Source organism: Eleginops maclovinus, chromosome 3, assembly GCF_036324505.1.
Source record: "Eleginops maclovinus isolate JMC-PN-2008 ecotype Puerto Natales chromosome 3, JC_Emac_rtc_rv5, whole genome shotgun sequence".
Classification (NCBI taxonomy): domain Eukaryota; kingdom Metazoa; phylum Chordata; class Actinopteri; order Perciformes; family Eleginopidae; genus Eleginops; species Eleginops maclovinus.
Genome location: NC_086351.1, coordinates 14709001 through 14730650, shown reverse-complemented (window position 1 = coordinate 14730650; position 21650 = coordinate 14709001). Strand labels below are relative to the sequence as shown.

General features: G+C 42.3%; 1 protein-coding gene across 1 annotated transcript; it reads right to left on the bottom strand.

Annotated features, from left to right (window-relative positions):
• Positions 1-1471: 1471 nt before the first annotated feature.
• limd1a (LIM domains containing 1a) lies at positions 1472-21247 on the bottom strand. The gene is given in 9 exon segments (XM_063879672.1): positions 1472-2789; positions 3398-3466; positions 5280-5331; positions 6228-6358; positions 8511-8573; positions 9644-9711; positions 14111-14212; positions 19364-19547; positions 19549-21247. Coding segments are annotated over 9 exon segments (1839 nt in total). The 5' UTR covers positions 20581-21247; the 3' UTR covers positions 1472-2651.
• Positions 21248-21650: the final 403 nt, after the last annotated feature.

The following is a 21650-nucleotide window of genomic DNA, read 5'->3' as shown; positions in this document are numbered from 1 at the left end:
CTTTTTGGATTGGATCAGGGACCTAACCAGCGTGATTGGATAATCCCCGGGTTTCCCCTCATTAATATTCACGATTTCCCCGGATTTCACCTACGGAAAAGATGCAATTGTGCCACGGAAGGGAAGCCTAGTCGAGAGCTGTCCGTCTGGTCTGCGTCTCTCTCTCTCTCTCTCTCTCTCTCTCTCTCTCTCTCTCTCTCTCTCTCTCTCTCTCTCTCTCTCTCTCTCTCTCTCTCTCTCTCACACCCTTACTGTCTGTCTGTCTCTCAAGCGCCTACCCCCAGCACCTTTCATTGTGTGTAGTCATGCTGCTTAATTGTTATGCAGATTAAACATTGTTTTATTGAAATATTAGGTTTCTTTGTGATTTAAGCAAAATGTTGACCTACTGTAACTGGCATCCACTGAAGCATCAATGCCAGTTACATGCATCCACACAGTCCATGCCTCACTAGTCAAGGCGCTTTACCAACTTTAGGATGACAGTGGTGCCTTCCGTGCTCATACATTTCTAACCCACCATTCACACACAATACTTTGAAGGTCTTTGGGCGCATGCGTATATACAGATATATAAAATATATGCATAGTTTAATCTGTATGTATAAAAAAATACTGAAGATTAGGTTGATATGTTGAAATTGTGTGATCGTTAGTCTGATAATGGCATTATTAAGTGAAGAGTACATGATGACTTGTTCAGGACTCGAAGAAGCTTGGGACTTGGACTTGGACTCGACTTGGCTTTGGTGTTACTTGGACTTGGACTCGACTTGCCCTTCTCTGTCTTTACTTGGGACTTGACTTGGACTTGACTGCTGAGACTTGGGACTTACTTGGGACTTGCCAAACAGTGACTTGGTCCCACCTCTGCTATAACATCTAAGTGTTAGAATCATCTGCTTCAAATGAAAGTGTTATCAGCTAGTTAGGCGATTGGTGTACAACATTTGTTGGTAGTGGGGTGGTATCTGATTGGCCATATCTTGGTAAAGTTTTCGATTAGCTCTTGCGTGAGGGGTTTGCTCGACCGACAGGTGACTAGTCTCTGATAAGAAGTTTGTAGATAGAACTTCTGCTTTAATCTGCATTATGGAATCAGTATATGATTGAAGACGATTGGGAAGCTAGAACTTAATGTCATATATTCGTTATTTATATTGTGATTTAAGATGTATAATTAGGTTACCTTACCAGAAGCATAGCTCAACCTCCAAGCATCCTACCAGAGGCTATTGATCTCACAGATATATCTGCAGTTTACGAGCACATTTATTTGTAAATTAATAACAAATATATATATAATAACTTTTCTACCAGGTAGTTCAGGTACCAGAGTCATCATGTCAGCAGTGCCCCTTTAGACATGAAAAAAAACTTGTAAAGTTACACTCAGTATATTCAGTTGTCTCAACTGAAGCAAGATATCACAGACATTTTCTTCCTTATAAAATAACATACAATAGAAAAGTTTGGCCTATTGCATGAACGAATTTATTAAATATTTTCCTTACAACACTCATACAGCACATACCTGAATGTTATTTTGTGCACTTCATCTTAACCTTCAGATGGCTATAAAATAAGGATTTCACACAATCAAGTATTAAGTTAGTAAACTCAAGACATGAATAACATTTGCATGGCAAAGGTAGGCAAACAAAACACAGCAAATCAAATTAGTATTTTTTGCACAAAAGGTCAAAATGAAACAAAAGTAAATGATACAAGCCTATGGTATATAGTATATCTTTTTAAATAATAAGGATGCAAATGTAACAGAATACATAGATCTACAGGCCTAGTACAATACCAACCTCTTCATTGGTGCATAGAAAACTCACAAATCTATCTCTAAGTGCTAAGAACAATTTGCATTTGTAAATAATGTGTTTGTTTACTACAGGAGATGATAACCTCACTCTCTAAAGCATTCTCACTCAGATTTGACCAAAGAAAGTAATTTAAATGATTTACATGACTATAATGGTAGGCCCTGAATTCACAAAGGCATAGCAACCTGGGACGTATGGCATTGTTTCACACTTCTTTGGAATGGTCATGCTGAAAAGTTCATATTTTATGTATTTTATTCTCACAGGACTTTGTATATGAAATATAATTAGAAAATTATGGAATGAATGATAGTTATGGTATGATTTTGTATATTTGTTGTATGTAGGTACACAACAACGTTTGTTATTGCAAGTAGAAACTGTATCATATGAGTTCATTTTCAAATACGTTAGCTGGTGAGCTAACTAGGATTTATACATTTTGAAGTGTAAGTGGAAAGTTGAAGTTATCTCAACTGAGTTGTGTCTTGGATATTTACACAGCAAATGCAAATTATATTTACATTAAAAAATCATATGGCAATACTTCTGCAAAGTCCTTCTGTAGCAGACAATGCTTAACAGTATCAATGTTAGGGCTTTAGTGTATTACAATACTTAATTATTGGGTAAAACATCTTAAGGCATAATGGAAAGTTCATAAACACTCCTGAAAACACACATCAAACCACAGTATGATCTGACGCATTGCGTTAATCAATCCTCTACAACAAGAATTGCATGTTTCCACTCGGCTGTGGATAATAACACTTTGGCGTTTCCTCCACCAGGGGTCTCCCTCCACCTTCTGCATGGTTAGTATGAGGCGGCTGCAGGGACGGGAGAGGAGCAGCCGGGCTCCATGTGTTTCAGGTGGCAGGAGTGGCAGAGGAGGTGTCCGTTCAGAGGGTAGCAGCGGTGACCCTCCTCGTCGTTCAGCTCCATCTTACAGTCCTGCTCGGCATAGAGGAAACAGAGGGCTGAGAAACGTCCTCTGACAGCTTACAGAAGAACAGAGGATAATTGGTCTAATTTCTGCTCTGTACTGACCTCATTTCCAACCACTGACAGATTGGAAAGCAATAATTACCTCGGAAGTGTGCGGAGAACCGTCAGGATGGGTTTCATTTTACATTAACAAAAAAGATTTAGACTCCTCATCATTAGCAAATCTCGAAAATGTTCATAGGGAAGACAAAGGAAAAAGGCCCAGCCCATATAGGTGTCTTTTATCTGCCGTAGGTTGCTTTTCTTGAGCCACTTAATACTTAAACACAACTGAATAGGGAGCTGCTCCTCTCACTCCACTGATTTTTATTTTCATGAACGGAAAGCCAACATCTGTCAGTCAGCCACTGGCAAAAAAAATATATATGTGCCACTTCAGTATAATGATGACATAGAGATGATGAGGTAGATACCTTCTCAGTATGTCATTACAGCTCAGACTGTAATTAAGATAAGGAATCTGCTCATTTGGATTTCTCTTAATGAGCCATTCAGCGGGGCCATTAAAGTAAAGTGTGAAACAGTGAACTGTAATGCGCTTTCATTCAACCCACCTCACAGTGATAGCATTCCACATGATAGTCTTTGTCCATGGATACAACCCGAATGGTTTCATCAGACCCCTGGAAAGAAATGCAAACAGACAAACGCGCTTAAAACCACAGTCGCTAACTCTGCAGTCTTATCCTGTTCATTCTGACAAACGCTTCACCAGATCTGTCGTCTTTATTTTATTGCATTTGTAGTTTAAGTGTTTGCCAATCATCCCATCAAGCATGCTCTGTTGCTACACAGCCGGGGGAGTTTCATCACATTTTCTGGATTAACTATCGAAAAAGAAGATACAGCAATACAGGCCTTGTTATTCACACTGGCATACAAATATAGACACTGCAGGGAGGAGTCATTTCTTTTTCAGTCATCTTTCTCTGGTTACAATATTAGCCTGAGAGGAAACTCCCCTGAACATCCATAACAACACCCCCCTACCACACACAGACACAGACACACACACACACACACACACACACACACACACACACACACACACACACACACACACACACACACACACACACACACACACACACACAAACACACACACACACACTCTCTCTCTCTCTCTACCTCTCCTCTAAATACCGGCCTCACTGTTTCTCAAAGGGGAGGGCAGGGGACATTCCAGCAAAGTCAACTCTACTTTCGGACATTTCCCCGCTCCTTGTCAACACATCGTATCAAAGCCAAGAGATATTAGAGCTCACATTGTTCTGACCTGTAGTCGAGTGTCTATATTCAACTGTCTGCCAATCACACAGCCAGGTTCTCTGTCTGGGTCTTAACTGATTCTAGATAAGGGTTTACAATCTGCTGATCCCCTGGTGAAAGGTTCAAGGTCCACAGGTAAAAGAGAACAGTTTTTAGATGGAGGTATCAAACAGATTAATCACACCATGCAGGAATCAATGTGATATTCCTTCTGCATTGAGATTTGTCCTACTCTCTTTATGCATTTACACAAACTACATTCCTGTTTGCTTTCTTATTATTACTTTGCAATACTGTCTACAGCAAATATACCTTATTTTTTATATATTGGAACAATGTTTATGTGGCAGCGGGGTGTGGTTAGGGTGCCGGCTGCTGGAGTGGTAGGAGTGGCTCAGCCGGAGGCCAGACAGCTGATCAGAATCAGGTAATGAGGGGCGGATTAAAATCATGGTCTTAACCTGGTTCTGGGCTCTTTTGCAGTAGACGGGGGCCTGAGTGAGGACTGTTTCCCCTCACCCGCAGGACGAGAGCCACTAACTGTTCCGGAATAAAGATTTCATTTTGTTTCAAAGTACCGAGTGGTCCTTCCATCATTGGGAACGTGGGTGTGAGCCCGAACGCTCACAGTTTATATTTGAGAACATTGTAACTTGTACTATTTTGTTTGTATGTCTAGGACTCTCATTTGGCTTTTACTTGAAGGATTTATTTGTATACATATTGTACGAGGTAGTCTGAGATCTGAGACTTTCCTTGACAGTGACTGCTTCTCTGTAATTTGTGTGCATATGATAATAATAAAGAACTTAAACTTGCTAAAGGCTTTGACAGCTGTTTATTCTAAAAGTACCACACTGCCAGGGGCATGCTCCAACAAACCACATACTATACATGCGGTTACGCAATATGAAAAACTGATATTGTGACCGTCATACAAGCGTTATCGTAACTTATCAATGCCTTAGATAAACATTTTCCAAATATTAAAAACATAATCCCAGTGAGGGTTCACCGTTTCAGTGTTTCTCTAGGAACAAACTAGTCCTGTTATTTTATATAAAAGGATCTCAACCTGTGAAAGATTTGGGAAAAGTTCAACCAATAACTTGAGATGAGAATGATGTCAAAATATGATAACATAGAAGAGTGTTAGTGTAAGCTTACCTCCGAGGGCAGGATGGGCTGGTTACAGGCAGCACATTTAGGCGCCAGGACCCTGGGAGAGCGAAGAGAAACACATTTTCATAAACCTGTTTGACCTTCAACCAAAACACAAATTCACTCCACCTACACACAGTTCATATTTGAGGTTTCTCCTCCAGCTCTAAAGCTGCTGACCCTCCCTCCTTTTCCCCGTGCACTGAGTATGTTCAAAGTCCTGACTCAGCTCAGGAAATGCCAGGTTTGCAGATGTGCTGGCTTTCCCTCAAACACGTGATTCTCCAAATCCAGAAGGAAGTAGAAAAACAAAAATGCAAAAATGAATCCATATTTTCCACACACATGGCTGGCACCTGGATGTCTGAGGGAATAACAAAGGGCCTCTCAGTGTGCATGGGCATGACTGTGGCTGAAAGTCAAACACACACTGTATACACAATAAGGTTTGTCTGATTTAATCAGCGTAGAGAACATGTGAGAGCTGCCAGTGCGTGGTCATGTGCCTGGCTGTGCTCAACATGTTGTCCCAGCAGGGAGGAGACTGCATCTGCACAGCTGCTGTTCGGGTTAAATCGCTACAGGTGCTTCTGCCTTCTCTACAAGTGGGTAACACGCACTTTGATTTGTACCTCAGATGTTTGCAGCTCTGTTTTTGTCCTTACAGAGCATGTTGTGTTGGATCAGAGGAGCTATGGACACATGCCACTCTTCACACCTCTAACTGGACAGTGATCCCCCCCTACACTTCTCATGTGTCTGACACGTGGCAGATAGATTTAGCTGACCCTCCCTAGCCAGATCCTTCAGGAGTCGGGGACTGAGCTGTAGTTCAACTCAGAATAAGAAACCCAGACATTGTTTTTGAGTGTTACGCTGAACTAATTCAACACAGATCAATCCTGATCAAAGGCTTGTGTTTCTTCAAAATACTGTGTAATAAGTGACACTCACCTGTGGTAGTCTTTCAGACAGTAGATTTTATTTTCAGTGTCCACAGTGAAGGGCACTCCATCCAGGCTCTCATTGCAGATGACGCAGCGGAAGCAGCCGGGGTGGTACGACTTCCCGAGAGCCTGCAGGATCTATAAAGAGAGAAATGTATTAAATATATGGTACATCAACACTGTAATTCCTTTTGCTACTTCATATTGCCTCTCTGTCTGTATCAAATTAAATTCACGTCGTCGTTGTTTTTTTTATCTTTTCATTTGGAATAACTACATTTTTAATGATTCCTGTAGGTTTTATAGCTAAGAATAGGACAATAGAGCAGATGAAGCAGCAAAATTAAAACATCTTAAAGGACTTATGAAACGAATTTTAATTGTTGGAATTTCACAGTTTTGGGTGCTGATTCTAAAGGTTCTAAGCCTTGCGATTAAAATGAGATATTGTCTGGATAATAATTTATCCGGGAAGTCATGTTAAAACGGGCTCAAAAGGAGCCACATTTTGTCTTTTTGTGCGAATTCATTTTTTTATGCGTGACGTCATAGGGTTGACACAGAAGTTCTAGTAGTCTAACTGTAATGGCGGCGTCTATGGCTAAGACATCAAAGCACGGTGGAAAATATTGTGTTGCTGGAGGGCCAAATGGTGTTAGTTGCAAAAATAGCAGCTTCACTGAAGGCATCTCTCTGCACATGTTTCCGAAACAAAAAAATACTGGAACTGAGGCTGACAAGGAGAAGGCACAGACAAGAGCACGGTGGATACAGTTTGTACGGAGGCATCGTCGTGATTTTGAAGTGTCCTCAACATCTGTGTTGTGCTCCGTACATTTCCATCACAACTGTTTCACAAAAAATGTGGAGATCGCGGGATTGGTTGGGAATAGGAGACGTCTTTTAGCTGAAGCTGTTCCAACTATAGACATCGCTGGACCTGGTGTGCCGACTGAGACTGTCCCTGCTAGTACTGCTCGGGCGCGAAGACAGGTGAGTCTGACCACATTACCAGATGCCATCCTCGTCGACCTCTTGTTGTCGACGCTCGTTTTCGCCCGGTAGGGCTAACGGCTCATCCTGGTAGGCACCAACATAGTCCGACTCCACAGACTCACCATCTGTATCTGTAGGCCTACTAGAACTATCTGTCTCGCTCCTTTCACTTATTTCGGAAATTTCCAGATCTGACATTACTGGACTTGTTTTTTTAATATACATATAATAGTGTTCGCTTACTGTTCGCTTCTGAGAAAATACTCTTGAGCCTGCGTCAAAGCAAAGCATCTTCCTTGTCAACCGTTGCCATAAACAAAATGAACTAAGGTAGATGTAGCTGGTTGATCGATACATTTCGGCATAATAATGGGGATAACGCCATTGTTTATTAAGCTTACATTAAAACCATGTTATTATCACACAAGTTTTTTTTAAGTGGCTGGATTTCAAAGTGCCACTTCGTTAGGTTTCAACGTGTCAAAGACAGCGCAGCAGAATGCCATACCTGCGAAACCGGCATGTTCAAATCTTTTCCAGTTTACCACAGCAAACATACACTATTGTGTCATTTGATTGATAACATCTTAATAATAATAAGCGTGTAGTAGAAGCGATGGCTGTTTTGTGCCCGCCGATCCTGTGCCGAAAATGGTAACTTTCTTTCATTTCCATTAGCCTACCCATAGCCTACGGGAGGTGCAGAGAGCCTCTACAATATAGATATTAAATCGATTTGTGTGGCTTAAATTCAACGAAAGTTTTTCCACATAATGTTAGAGGTGTGTTCTTTCGACCTGCTGATGTTTGTATCAGAATTTTGGTTCCTTGATGAGATATAGGTCCATCAAATGTATGTTGTTTTCGCAGCCAGCCATACCAGCAAATAAGGGAGTCAACCCTATGACGTCACGGTCACATGGCCAATTTCGCACCCAAGGCCACATAATTCACACTTTTAAATGGCCGTTTTAACAAGTTATGCCCGGAAAATTTAGTTCAAGTTGGATTGATGGTTTAAGAAAAAGTCAAAATTTCATTTGAATGATAGATGAAAATTCATTTCAGTTGCACTTTAAAGAGTATCCATCACCTCTTCTGTGTGTGTATATATGAGACAGAATGGGATGCATGTGCAGAGGCAATGCTTCCCCTTGAGTCTTTATCCAGATGTGCCCACAGAAAGCTCCTTCAAGATGAGGTAACTCAACATTTCTGCTGACATCACCTAGCCTGGACCCCCACACACAAACACACACAGACACACAACTGGAGAGAAGTAACAGACACTCACCATGTCCATGATCAGATGTCCACATGCGTTGCACTTGTCTGCAGACTGCTGGAAACCAGAGTACTTCAACAGGCAGAGAGAAGACGACAGTGAGGTCATTGGAATTTGGTTATTGGATGATTCAAATCTCTCCGACTCTCTTTTTCAGACCAAACAGCTCCACAATGTCTCCCAGGCATAATCCTTAAAGTAGCCTATGTAGTGTACTAAAAACATTTGCTTAAAACTGATTTAAATAACACATTTCCTTCTATCAGAACAAACAACTGCCAGTAAAGTTTGCTTTTGGAATGCTGAGCAAATGTGAATATGGTGTTCTTCCTCAGACTGGCATTTAACTGATCATTCAGCTCAGTTTTACTCTGTGTTAATATGAGCGGTGAGGAGAGGCCACACTGACTGCCTGGCAGCAGAGCAGATGTAATTAACAGCACATAGAGGGAGAAGAGCCACAGCAAATTTAATTCAGTATACATTTTGATTTTAATTGAGCAACTGAGAGCTTTTGGTGGAAAGGCAATTAGATGGGGTTTCATACAGAGGGCTCATGAGATAAACACGCACAGAGCTTCTGATGGAGGGAATACAAGGGTAAGTAAGGAAAGAAACGTGGCTTTCCTATAAAAACACTCCATTCGCAACTTTTTTCAAAACAGATTCTATAAATATGCATTTTGAATGTTTTTCCACTTCTGTAAAAAACCTGCAGTCATTCGTGTGAACGGCCTGTCCGCCCTCTACCCTATAAACCATAGCAAAGCAGCTTCTCCAGTTACTGACCTCCTTCCAGTTCGACCCAAGAGAGGAAACTGATATGAATCGGCTGCATTAGATGCGAAAAAACTAGGCCACAAGGTCAAAGCCTCTCACCGATATTTGGTATTTACGTTGAAGGCTGATAGGTTGCTATTAGGTTGCATTTAAGTGTGTAAGCAACACCTGATTAAAGCAAAAATAGCATATTGTTAATCGTAAAACTGAAGAAATCTTGAGACAATAGAGGTGTGGCCTGGGTAAAAGTGAATACAGCTCAAAAGGTATTGTGTGTTATCTCAACCTAAAGCAACAAAGGTCACAACATCACATTCCTCAGTAGTGGTTAATGAAAGATGTAGTGTGTGTCCTCCGCTCACCAGAAAGTCCTCTTCACAGAAAACCCTTCCTCCGACATAGTAGAACGCCTTCCCTCTCAGCCTGCGACCTGCAGAAACACACAGGAGAGTCCATTTGCATCATTTCACTCACCCTGGACTGGAAAATGTTTGTATTATTTAATTAAGTAGATTAAAGAAGATGAGAAAAGGTATGTCAATGATATCATGATATCTGAAATGTCTTCCTAGTAAATCAAAGCCATGAGACCAGACTCAGAAAATAGTTACAGCACTAATGCGTAAAGAACGTGGTGATTAATTACACCCATTGGAAGGTAATGAACCCTCTTGCAATATTCATTATATCCTGCTGAATCCCAGGCAGATAAATCAAACAAACGGATCTCTGGTGAGCTGGTGTCTTAATATAATATTGCTGGGACACAGAGCGTGTTGTAGGACAAGGAACACATCTGGATCACACACACACGTGGGGGGACAGTGCTGATTAAATCCAATTAGTAGACAGGTGCTAGAGATTAAACACTCTGCTCTATTACATTTCACGGCATCCAGGCCAAGACCTACAGCGACCTGCTATTCCTCTTCTTTGTTCCTTTCTGGGGTCTCTCCACATGCTGCGTGTGCTTCCTGTCTGTGTGTGCGCTTTAATAGTCCTATGGTCTGGAGCTGGCTCCTCATAACAGCACACACACACACACACACACACACACACACACACACACACACACAGAGCAAAACCACTTCACATAGCTATTCTTGCACAGGTCCCACAGGAAGAGAAAACATTCCTGGCATTTTCTGAGTAGGGGGGGGGGGGGGGGGGGGGTTAACCTTGGTGAACAGGAGCCTTCTTTATCTCCCATGCTCCATCTCATGTTTACCTGATCGCTTTTATCAAGATAGTCTCACACAGTCTTTTAGCCACAATGACTTACACAGTTTCATTCTTAAGACATGCAAGAAATGTAGAAATAACCATAACCGTGATACAGGGCTTTCTTCAGAAGTCAACACGCAGTCATCATTGCATTTTGTTTTGGTAAATCCTTTCTTTGGACATAGTAAGGCTGGGTTATATGACAGGATTTACTGTAAGATTATGTATCGTCCTTCGATTTGCTACACCCTTCACACATACTGTATGTTACCTAGCTGCCCTGGGAGTAGACCATCAAAGGCAATCATGAAAATGACAGATGATTATATTCACATCCATGTCATGAAGCACTTTGATGATGTATTAGCTCAAAGCAGTCCTTCATTTCCACGAAATTTACACCAAGAATATTAGATTTATAGTATAATTTGCTGTGATAGAGGTCTTTCTCATATTTCACCCCCTGGTTCACAGATTCCAAGTGAAAATAATGTATATTTTAGAATAGTAAACAGAGCTCAGCTGAAGAGGCTGACCCTGCTCTCTTCTGGTACATCTGCCAATATAAAATCCGTAGATAATGGATGAAATCAGCCTGAATTAAATGTAGGGACGAAAACAGGATGGGCTTAAGTGAAACCTCATGATTCATCTTTTTATATTGATGCCGCATGACATTCTCTAAAGCAGTTATTCACAATTACATGCTGTTCCTTTAACAATATAATAATGGTCACGCTAAACCCAGGTCTGGCTATGGCTAACACAATAACTAACTTAAGAGAAGGCGAGTCATTTCCATCAGGCCTAGGTGTGGAGCTGGCCTCGGGTAATTACCGATAGTCCTGGAACGAGGGAAGGATGAAGAGGATGAATGTGAGATATGAGCCATCCCTCTTCTTCACATTCCTCTCTTCCTTTCCCAGTGAGTCAAAGAGGGAAGGCTCTGAGCTTTGCGGAAAGATAAGAGCTTAATTAAAGTCAAAAGTGACTATTTCAAAAGCACCGGAAAGAACTGTGACTATTGCACTTCCATAAAATGTTAAATACCTGAGGGACCGAACAAAACACAAGGCCATTTTCTAATTAAAACATTCTATGAATTCCATTATGTAATCCCATTCAGAAAATAAGAAAATCACAATGACCCTGCCACGGCTTTGTAATCAGGCCTCGACCCTGGTTCTTCCTGTGAGTAGACTGCTGGAGTGAGACATATCAGCAAAAGAGCATCTCCTTTACACCGACTTTATATGTTTAGACAGTTTGCGCTTGAGATTCAGCCTGAACTCCTGCCTTAGGAATATCTCATCCTCAATAAGAAATAAACCTTCACTTCATTTGCAAGAAGTCTTTTCGGTGGTCTTAAAGCATCCCTTTGACTATGAATAGCACCTGGGATGTTTCGTCAAGGTCCTGAAAAGCTACCCACCAGATGTTGACATACCAGAGGTTTCAGGACCAATCAGATTGTTTGTGGTCTCCAAAGCCTGCCTGCTGGCTGGAAGACGGGGCTGATATTAATAAAAGCAGAAACTGCACCACTGTTCCTTACAATCTCAAGCTGTACCTCACAGTGCTGCCACGTTGAATTAAAGAAAGACCCTTAATGTGTTCATAAGGAAGATATATATACGTTTAATTCCCACCAGCATTTAATTGTACACATAAACCTACTGTGTACCACTTTACAATAAGACTACCCTTACAAAGGGTTTACATATAGTTTGTACTTAATGTATTAATTAGGTTGTGAACACTTTAGAAATCATTAATAAGCATTTATAAGACAAGAGATAAGCAAAACATCAAGATGGATGAGGGGAGAATCAACTCAGTGAACAACAGATACCAAGGATGTTGGCTTAGTCATCTTGCCAAATAGTGAGCCTTTGATGATGTATGAAAACTATATTAGACAGACTGCTTTATAAATGGTTAAATACGTCCTAATTAATAACCTGATTATAAACTGTTTATGAATCCTTTATAAGGGTAGTCTTATTGTAAAGTGGTACCAAAACTGGATAAAATAAGAGACTCAAATAAGAAGAGGCAGTTTCCTATTTCCGAGTTAGCTAATGTGTAAACCGTTTCCCTTATTACACACTTGAGCTTAATCTCCAACCGAAATGGGATTGTACCGTCAACTGTTTGTATACAGTCAATGATTAGCCTGGAGTGAAGCCCCCCGCCCGTGCTCTCCTAGCCATCAGGAATGTTCTTCTGTCTCTCTGTCACCTTGGGGGACCTGGTGGAGTGAGGGCATGGGAGGTAGTTCGTGGTCATAAAGATTTGTTATGGAACTCAACAAGTTTGACCGATGTCTTGACGTACATACTCCGGAGGAAGATGAGAAGGGACGCTTCAATCCATCGCACCGCTCCGTTGCTGTGCGGGCACTGCATGAATACATGTGTGTGGTGAGCTCCCACTGAATGCTGTCCCTGTCCCGCACCGTCCTCCCATCTCCCTGCGCCCAGCTGACATAACAGCACCCAGTGTCCTCCAGGAGCCAGACCTACTGAGGGCCCCTATGCCTGCATTCCTACCCCCAGCTGAGATGCTTTCTCCCAGGGGGCCACTCACTGCATGCACAATCCCTATGCCCTCACATGGATCAAGCTATGAGAGGTATGTGGTGTTTTAACCCCCCCCCCCACACACACACACACACACACACACACACATACACACACTTCAGACATCAGCTTCACCCTGAGCCACAATGTGTCTCCTCTTTACTCTCACACACATGTATAAACACACGGGACGGAGGGGAAAAGAAAACATGGAGATGTTAATCATACATTTGGGGGCGTAACCAGCCAGGGTCAAAGGTGCTGCAGAATAATGACACTGAGCAGAGGTCATCACAGTGCCGCACATACTCTGCATACCTAGCATCTGATCATTTGGACAGAGATTTTAATTGGTTGGAGCAGAGAGGCAGGTCATGCTACAGCGAGGGAGGTGCACAGCGGATCGGGTCACGTTACAGGTCACACACACACAATGGTGATGACACTCAACTGATAACTGTGTACATCGAATTGGTCAGGCAAACTGAAAAAAACCCCACATGTGCAGTTTGTCTGACTTAATGCTGTCTGTAAAGTAAACTTTGTCTGCCAATTAAAACCAAAAGAAGAAAGAACAGATTGTTTTTGTTGTTGTGAAAGTATTTCCTAAATAAATAAGCCCTGTGGCTAACGAGTACAAGGTGCTATGTATTGACTAAATGGCTCCGTCTGTCTTTGTGTGGGCTGCAGGAGTGACTGGCGCACCCAGAAACCAAACACCGGCGGTACAGAACAGTAATCCCCAAATAATTGTGTGTTTTTGCTCGGGGGAGTGAATGACTGAGGAGGAAGGTGCCACTTTCAATTCAAGAGAACAGGGTCTTTGGCAGCCTATTAGTCAGGGGGTGACAAGTGCTTTACATGTGAATTGACCGAAAAGAGAAGGTGAAAGTGCTGGAATGGCATCGAAAGATTCAGTGAAGGTATTGTAGTGTCTGTGCGTGTTAGTGTGTGTGTGTGTGTGTGTGTGTGTGTGTGTGTGTGTGTGTCTGTGTGTCTGTGTGTGTGTGTGTGTGTACTTACTACAGGCACTGCAGGTGAAGCAGCTGTCATGGTAAAGGCTGCCCATAGCTTGGCAGGCCTGGCTGGCTCCATGCACCGCCTTGTTGCACTTAACACACAGTCCTGGAACCAAACAGAGCATGTGATAGTCAGAAAAAGTCTAGGTCAGGTATAAAAGGATAGAAACAAAACATCAATCCACATCAAATCAAATACGTATTCAGTGATATAATAAAAACATTACATCAATACAGAATGAGTTGTAAAGGCTATGATCCAGATTAATGCAGACAAAAGCAATTGAGGCACAGAAAAAAAAATCCCTTCACACAAATCAGGAAGCTGGGTAGCGGCTGCTTCATTGGAAGGGGAAATATATCAAGATTTGCTTATTTGACTTGGCTCAGCGACTGAGAAGTATACGTAATTAAAGACTGATAACAATCGAAATGTGCACAGAGAGTCAATATGGCTTCATAACAAGATACTGGATTCTTCTCTATATTCATCCATCCACTCATCCAGATGTATGAGGAGGAGAAGTATGTGCAGAGAAAAAGACACTGATAACAATCCCAAAATACAGCAACACATTTCTCTCCTGTGTGTTGGGTGAAGAATACCAGCTCAGACCTATTAAAAAAAAGCAAATCACATGAGAGCATGCCAGGCAACATTAAATAATCTCTGCTTTGACTTTGGACTGCTCATGAACAACAAAGGGTTTCCATGTGATCATTATTGTTTTTATTATCTGCAGCTGCTTAGTCAACATAACGCTACCTTTCTAAGATCTGACATTGACACGTTAGCTTCTTCGCAACACGTTCTTGACAATTTCCGTCTTTCTCTCTGAGTACTGTATGACATATATGACGACCAACATATGGACTGAGACAAGTGACGACCCCTATCACTGCTGTCTGCAATGGGTAGTCAACTTGCTGCTAAATCAATCGGATACGGTATGATATGGCCTTCCAATCATGAATCATGGAATATAAACTTAAAGTAATAGAAGGGGCATCGGAGGAAGATAAAATAAAGACCACAAGCTTCTCTTTTAGTGTAAGGATGATTGTGCATGAGGCTATTTGTGTGTGAGTGTTTTTATAGAGAAACTCCCTGGAGACAGAGAAGTAGATCCCAGTAGAAGCGCGTGGCCCGGCCCAGGTCGAAAGACTGACAAAGAAACTTCTGTCCCCGCTGTATCCAACACACATCACGCGGCTGCCTCCTCCCAAAACACACTGTTACATTTATTACCTTCAAAATGTTTGTTCTTATAGACCTTTCAGTAATGCAATATACAACCGGGTTATATATAATTCAACTTAAGCCTCTGCTAATGCCACAACAGAGGACAAATCATCGGGGGGGGCCCCAACGGCTGGAAAGAAGATTTAGAGATAATAGAGGGATATTATTAGAAAGCAGAAGAATGTTGCTCTTATGTAAGCTTTTTTTGTTTACATAAAAACACAATAAAGTAGTCAAATTACTGACAGGAATGAGCAAAGGTCTTTATAATCAGATTCTGCTTTTCTTCCGTGAATGTTTACTTCAAAAAGTCAGAGAAAGAAACAGCAGGAATAAGATTCCCAGGGAAATATGCCGGGATTTTTCAAGACTTTTCCGTGATTACTGACAGGACATTTTTCTTCTTGTTTTTTATTGGCTCTAATTTTCTTTCCAAATGTGAACAAAAAGCAGTTAAAGCCCTGTCTCTTTTTTTTTCTTTTTCTGTTTGGGACCAACAAATGTCCAGTTTTCATAGTAACCTCTTTGCTGCATGGGCCACTACAAATCTGCTTTTGGCTTGAGTCCCATATTCCAAAACAGGGCAAATATTCAAGGGACTGACTGCTTGCTTTAGGTTGGGGGAGGGGTAGCAAAACATGCAGCCAAACCTTCACCCCTCCTATGCCCCCCTCACCTTTACCATTTGTCAAAACTCACAGTAGATGCTGAATGCTGGCCAATATGCCACATGCACAGTGTAAAAGCTGTCCGGAGTTTTCGCTTCTACAGTTAACAACAATCCAGAACGTGGTAAAAAAAAGTGTCCACTATAGCAGTGGTTCCAGAGCTTTTACTTTTGATGTAACTCCGTATAACAGAAGCAAACTGTTTGTCAAGTATAGTTATTTAAAATATGTGTCCATTCATTTTGCTTACTATCTTGACGGCTCTGGTAGCTTGCTTTTAGAAATGATAGTTTACAGTGACAGCTCTAGTAGTGAGGCACATCTCCTCTCACCTATTTTTTAGTGTTGAGAAAGTTATAGATTTTTGATTAATTAAATATGCACACTATGAAATTTGTCTTAACTTGTTTAAGGTTTACTAAAATCATTCTGCTACTCTCTGCTGCTAGACAGAGAATGAAAAGCCGTCTTGTCATGTTGTAGGCTAGCCTTGCAAATGTTATATTTAACCTAATATCTCAATTGTAAGGCTCATATTGTGATGCCAATTGGTCCACTGGGTTTCAAAAATGGTATCAAATATGGATATTCTTTGAGCTATTGTATGGAAATTAGAAATGTCACTATTGTTACACTTGGCCTAAGTAACCCCTACTTTGTATTCCTACCTTAAAAAAGGACAGAGCAAAGAGAGAAATGTTCTCGTTTAAAATCGGACTAAATTCCCCCATAACACATCCACCATATGTCACTAATGACATAGTTTTCTTTTACCATGACACACACACACCACACCCAGAAGTGACAAAGAATGATTTTTAGATTCAGTGAAATACAACAGGCCGTTTATCCACAGACCAACAAACACACTGATATGCTTGAAAGGATATCACACACACACACACGCAGGCAGGCACACACACACACACACACACACACACACACACACACACACACACACACACACACACACACAAAGTCAGCCTCAAAAGCCTGCCAGAGCACCAGCCAAGAATCCCTCGGAGAGTTAAGACGAAGCTTTTCCACTCAGCAGCCAGATGGGATAAATTAATCCACCATCTTAACACAACACTAAACGCTCAAATTAAAGTCTGTGTGTGTGTGTGTGTGTGTGTGTGTGTGTGTGTGTGTGTGTGTGTGTGTGTGTGTGTGTGTGTGTGTGTGTGTGTGTAGAGAGAGAGAGTGAGAGAGAGAGTGAGAGAGAGAGAGAGAGAGAGAGAGAGAGAGAGAGAGAGAGAGAGAGAGAGGAGGAAGTCAAAGAAATAGGGGAGGCAGAATAATGGGATGTCCCACCACTTCTCCCCTCTTGGATGAACTTGTCTATAAATCTCACATCCTCTCAGGATCTCGTGGCCAAGGACAAAGAAGCATCCTCGAACTTGTCCCTAAATCTCTCCATTTGTCTACACATCCATTCAACTGCACCGCAGGCACCACTCAACTGGTCTCGTACTCCCCTCCCCATTGTATCTTAAGAACCTCATTTCTAAAATTCCATGATGTCTTCCTTCAGACATTCCTCAGCGTTCCCCCGGTGCAGCCGCTTGGCACTGGACTCATTTTCCCAGAACCTCCAGCTGCAATTTTGCCAATCAGCACACGGTGTACTCTGATGGATCCCTCGCACACCAGATTGGTTAAACATCACTATGGCATTGGCAGTCATAAAGCACATTATATTCCATCCTGTCAGGCTCATAAAAAGCTTGGCATTAACCTTACAGTATCCAAACACAAACGGGATCAAGAAAAATGACAGTGTACTTTACGTAATAGTAGGCTATACTGACTATGAATCTCCTTTGATGCAACTTCACTTTTGTCAAGGAAACTAGCCTACACAAGTTTTTTTCTGGCATAAAAGCATGTCTCAGAGGATGGGCCATGGTCTACTGAAAACTCTGTGCAGGAAGTGTGTGTGGGCCTTCACTGTATTACTTTAAAACCTACACCTCTGCTGACTGTGCTCTCCCACACATCCGTACTATTCTCCTGGCTGTGCTATTTGTGAGCTTTGACAGTGAGAGCGACGTATGACAGAACATCTTCCCTTGAGCACACCAGGGGTCTGAGTGAGTAAGGCTTTGAATATCAATTGTAATATTCTAGCAGGAAATGCCTTTCAACACAAATGCAAGGGTGGGCAATGTTTGTGTGTTTAAATGGGTTCTCTGTGGCTTGGTCCAGAACATCACCTATATATTAGGAAGCGGGAAACTGACCTAGGCTACAAACACCTGGTAGCCATATGAGCAGAGAACACCTGCCAAGCAACATACAATGTATCTTGCCTATTTACTATATCTACAATAGCCTGTCAGCTGACTTCACTATGCAATGTTGCATTCATTTCCTGATGTCTCTCCTACAGTCCAGATGGAGCAGCTAAAGTGCCACAGGCAGGGATATGAGGAATTGAAACCAAAGTATTCTGCTGATGACCGAAATTCCACAACAATATCCCTTCCTACCCCTGTTTCTCAGCCAGTGTCCTTGACTATACATTATAATCTTATTATAATCCTAATAGTTCATGTGTTGAATTATTTTAACAAAAAAAAAAGGTTTATGTTTCCTCATGTGTGCAAGAGAGAACCGTCACAAGTGTTGTTCTGGATTATTACTATCCCTGTGCACACGTGTTCATCACTTGCACAACCATGCATGGCATGCTCACAAAAAGAGACACGAATAATGTGTAGGTCTGTAGTAATGACATCATTTGCCAACATGGGAAGGAAGGAACATTAAACACTCAGACTTGTGGCAATGCAGGGTTGACGGAAGTCATCAAGCTCTGACTAATGACACTACTCATGAATGTTGCTTCAATAGCAAACCATTAAATCTCTGGGAGGAGATAACAGGGCAACATTATCTGTTCTGGCCTTGGCCCCACCTTCTACTGCCAAAGGGTTTGTTTCAGCTGCTAAGAGGGGAGACAATGAATCATTTAAAAAAATGGAACAAATTGGAAAATTATTCAGTCTGCATTCCACAGAAAAAAAGAAGAGAGAGGCCTCCTACAGTGTCTGCCCAATAAATTCAGCTATTTTATCAACAAAGACTATCAAGAATCCCTCTAAAGAATGACTGAAAACAAGTCCTGATTAAGCCATAGACACACACTCACACACAAGATACATGTGTGTAGTGGTAACAAAGACGAAGTACAACAAAGACTGACAGTGTGTGCATGTTTAAACATGAAATAAAACAAACTAATGGATTTATGTTCTGAAATGTGGGTGGGTTCAAAACATTTTACAGCAAGGGCCTAACTGACAGAAGATAGTGCTGGATAGTAGTTGCTTAACTGTCTTACCAAAGTAGTCATCCTTTGGTTGGGCATCCATCTCTTTTTCCAGCTGATTGGTGAGGGCTTCTAATTTTATTTCAGCTGCAGAAGGCCCCTGTTCAGGGTGCTGCATGGGATGAGACTGGCAGGGTGGTTGGACAGGTTTGGTGAGACAGGGGACTTCAGCACTTACAGGCATGGCCACAGACGGGTTTTTGGCTCTGACCTTGACCCTGGCTACAGCTTTTGGACACATTGCCAGGGATCAAGGCAGAAGATGCCACCTGGGATTTGGGTAAAGATGTTTCAAAAGGTGCAGGTATGAGCGAGGAAGCCGACAAAGAACCATTATGGCTGGTCAATGGTCTTGAAGTTGGAGAAGATGGTGCGTAATGGACAGCAGAATGTGTGGAGGGCTTCTGCAAGTCAGCTCCTGCAGTGAAGGCACTCAGAGGCAGGGCAGGGAGGGGGTCCGGTGTGGCTAAGGCAGAGGGCTCTCCAACCCATCCCCTGGCTGGACCAGCAGATGAGGGGGGGCTCAGGGGTCCAGACAGGGAGACAACCTGTTTCTGCTGAGGTGGAAGACTGTTGGCGGTGGGAGGTGCACAATGGGGCTGCTGCTGAGATGTACTGTTGCCCCCAGACCCAGACAGGGTGAGCTGGCACTCTGTGGAATTGGCCCAGGCAGCCGGCTGGATGGCCGGGTGACGAGCTTGTGTGGGCGCGCTGTAAGACGCGTTTCCTGGGATAGGGGGAGAAGGGATGTTCTGCTGGTATAAATGTGGCTCTAAGCGCTCCTTATTGTCGTAATTGTTTCCGTAGCCATACGCCCTGCCGACTGGAGGTTCAGACTGAAAGCCTGCGTGGTGTTTCTGGCCGTCAAACTGTGCGTACGGAGTCCCAGCCGTCGAGCCCGGCACAGGGCCAGAGAGTATCGGGGGCTTCGCCGCCGCTTCACACGGCTGTCTGTAACTGTTGATGGGCGGTCTGTCTTTGGTGTAATATGCGCTGTTGTGGCCCCCATTCATTTTAATGGCCTGGTTGTTTTTTGCCATTTCCTCTTGCTGTTTCTGCATGTGTATTTTAGACATTTTAGAGGCAAAAACTTTTCGTGTCTCCTCAAAGTCTGGGTTATTTCCTGCATCCCTTCTCATGCGAAATAAACCATCTCTGGATGCTTCATACATGTTCAAGTCCTCGATAAACTTACTCGCCTCGAGTCCTAAATCCTCATATTTCTCCATTTTAAAGATACTTTTCTGTCCCAGTCAATGAAGTAAACTAACACGTTTGTGTTTAGAGGCGAACGCAAAGTTAAGTCACAATAGAAAAGAGTGATATTTCCAGGAGCATACAGTCCAGCCGCTCGTTGTTCTGACAGGAGTCGAGGGTCCAGACCCAGCGGGAAACTTGTCTCAAACTTTACCGTCCTTTTCTTTAATCGTCCAGCGTGAATAAGTAAAAGTTAAAACCCTACGTACTCCTCGGTGAAACTGTCCGCCCGTCCAGCTCTGCTCTGCCGCGAACAAGCAGCCGTCTGTCTGCTTATAAATGTGAGCAGATCCCAGATCCGATAGCCTAGACGACCCCTGCCCCCTCCCCTCCTCCCGCTTCACAGTCCCAGCAGGGAGTCTTCATTCACAACTTTATACTCCGCACCTCTGTCAAAAAAAGTGTTTTAGAGTAGTTAAAATATCTAATATGTCGTTAAAGTCGACGATAAAAGTAGTCTACCGCTAACGACCAGACCGTGGGATCACTGTTGAAGCACGGAGCCGTACGTGGCCACCGGTCTGAAAACAGAGAACCGTTTGTTTTTAAAGGGGCAGAGCTCAAACTGAGCCACAAGGAGTTGGATTAGTTCAGCCCTAGTAACGTTAGATCACATACAACTAGACGTGTCTTATAACAGCATCATCTGGGGGCAGATAATCATCCTCTCACTTACATTCGTTTTATATCTAAAAATATCCAGAATTGTTGAGTCAGTCTCTTTTTTTGAGTCCGCAAAACACTTTTTTTTTTTTAACTGGGAGTGTTTTTACATGTGGGCAAGGGTCAATTCTTATGAAGTAGCTTACAATTACTAAATATCCAACTAAACATACAAATGAGGCACTTTCTAGAAGTGTTTCCATTTAATGTAAAACTGATTTATGGATTTTTTGTTTACTGCACTTTGTGTGTTTGACAGCTACATTCTACTTTATTGAGATTTTAGCCTACAAAACTAGTATCAGATACCACCTAACAAATTACTATACTTTCAATTGGAACTAATTAGATCTGATGGGTCTATTTTTGCCATATTTAT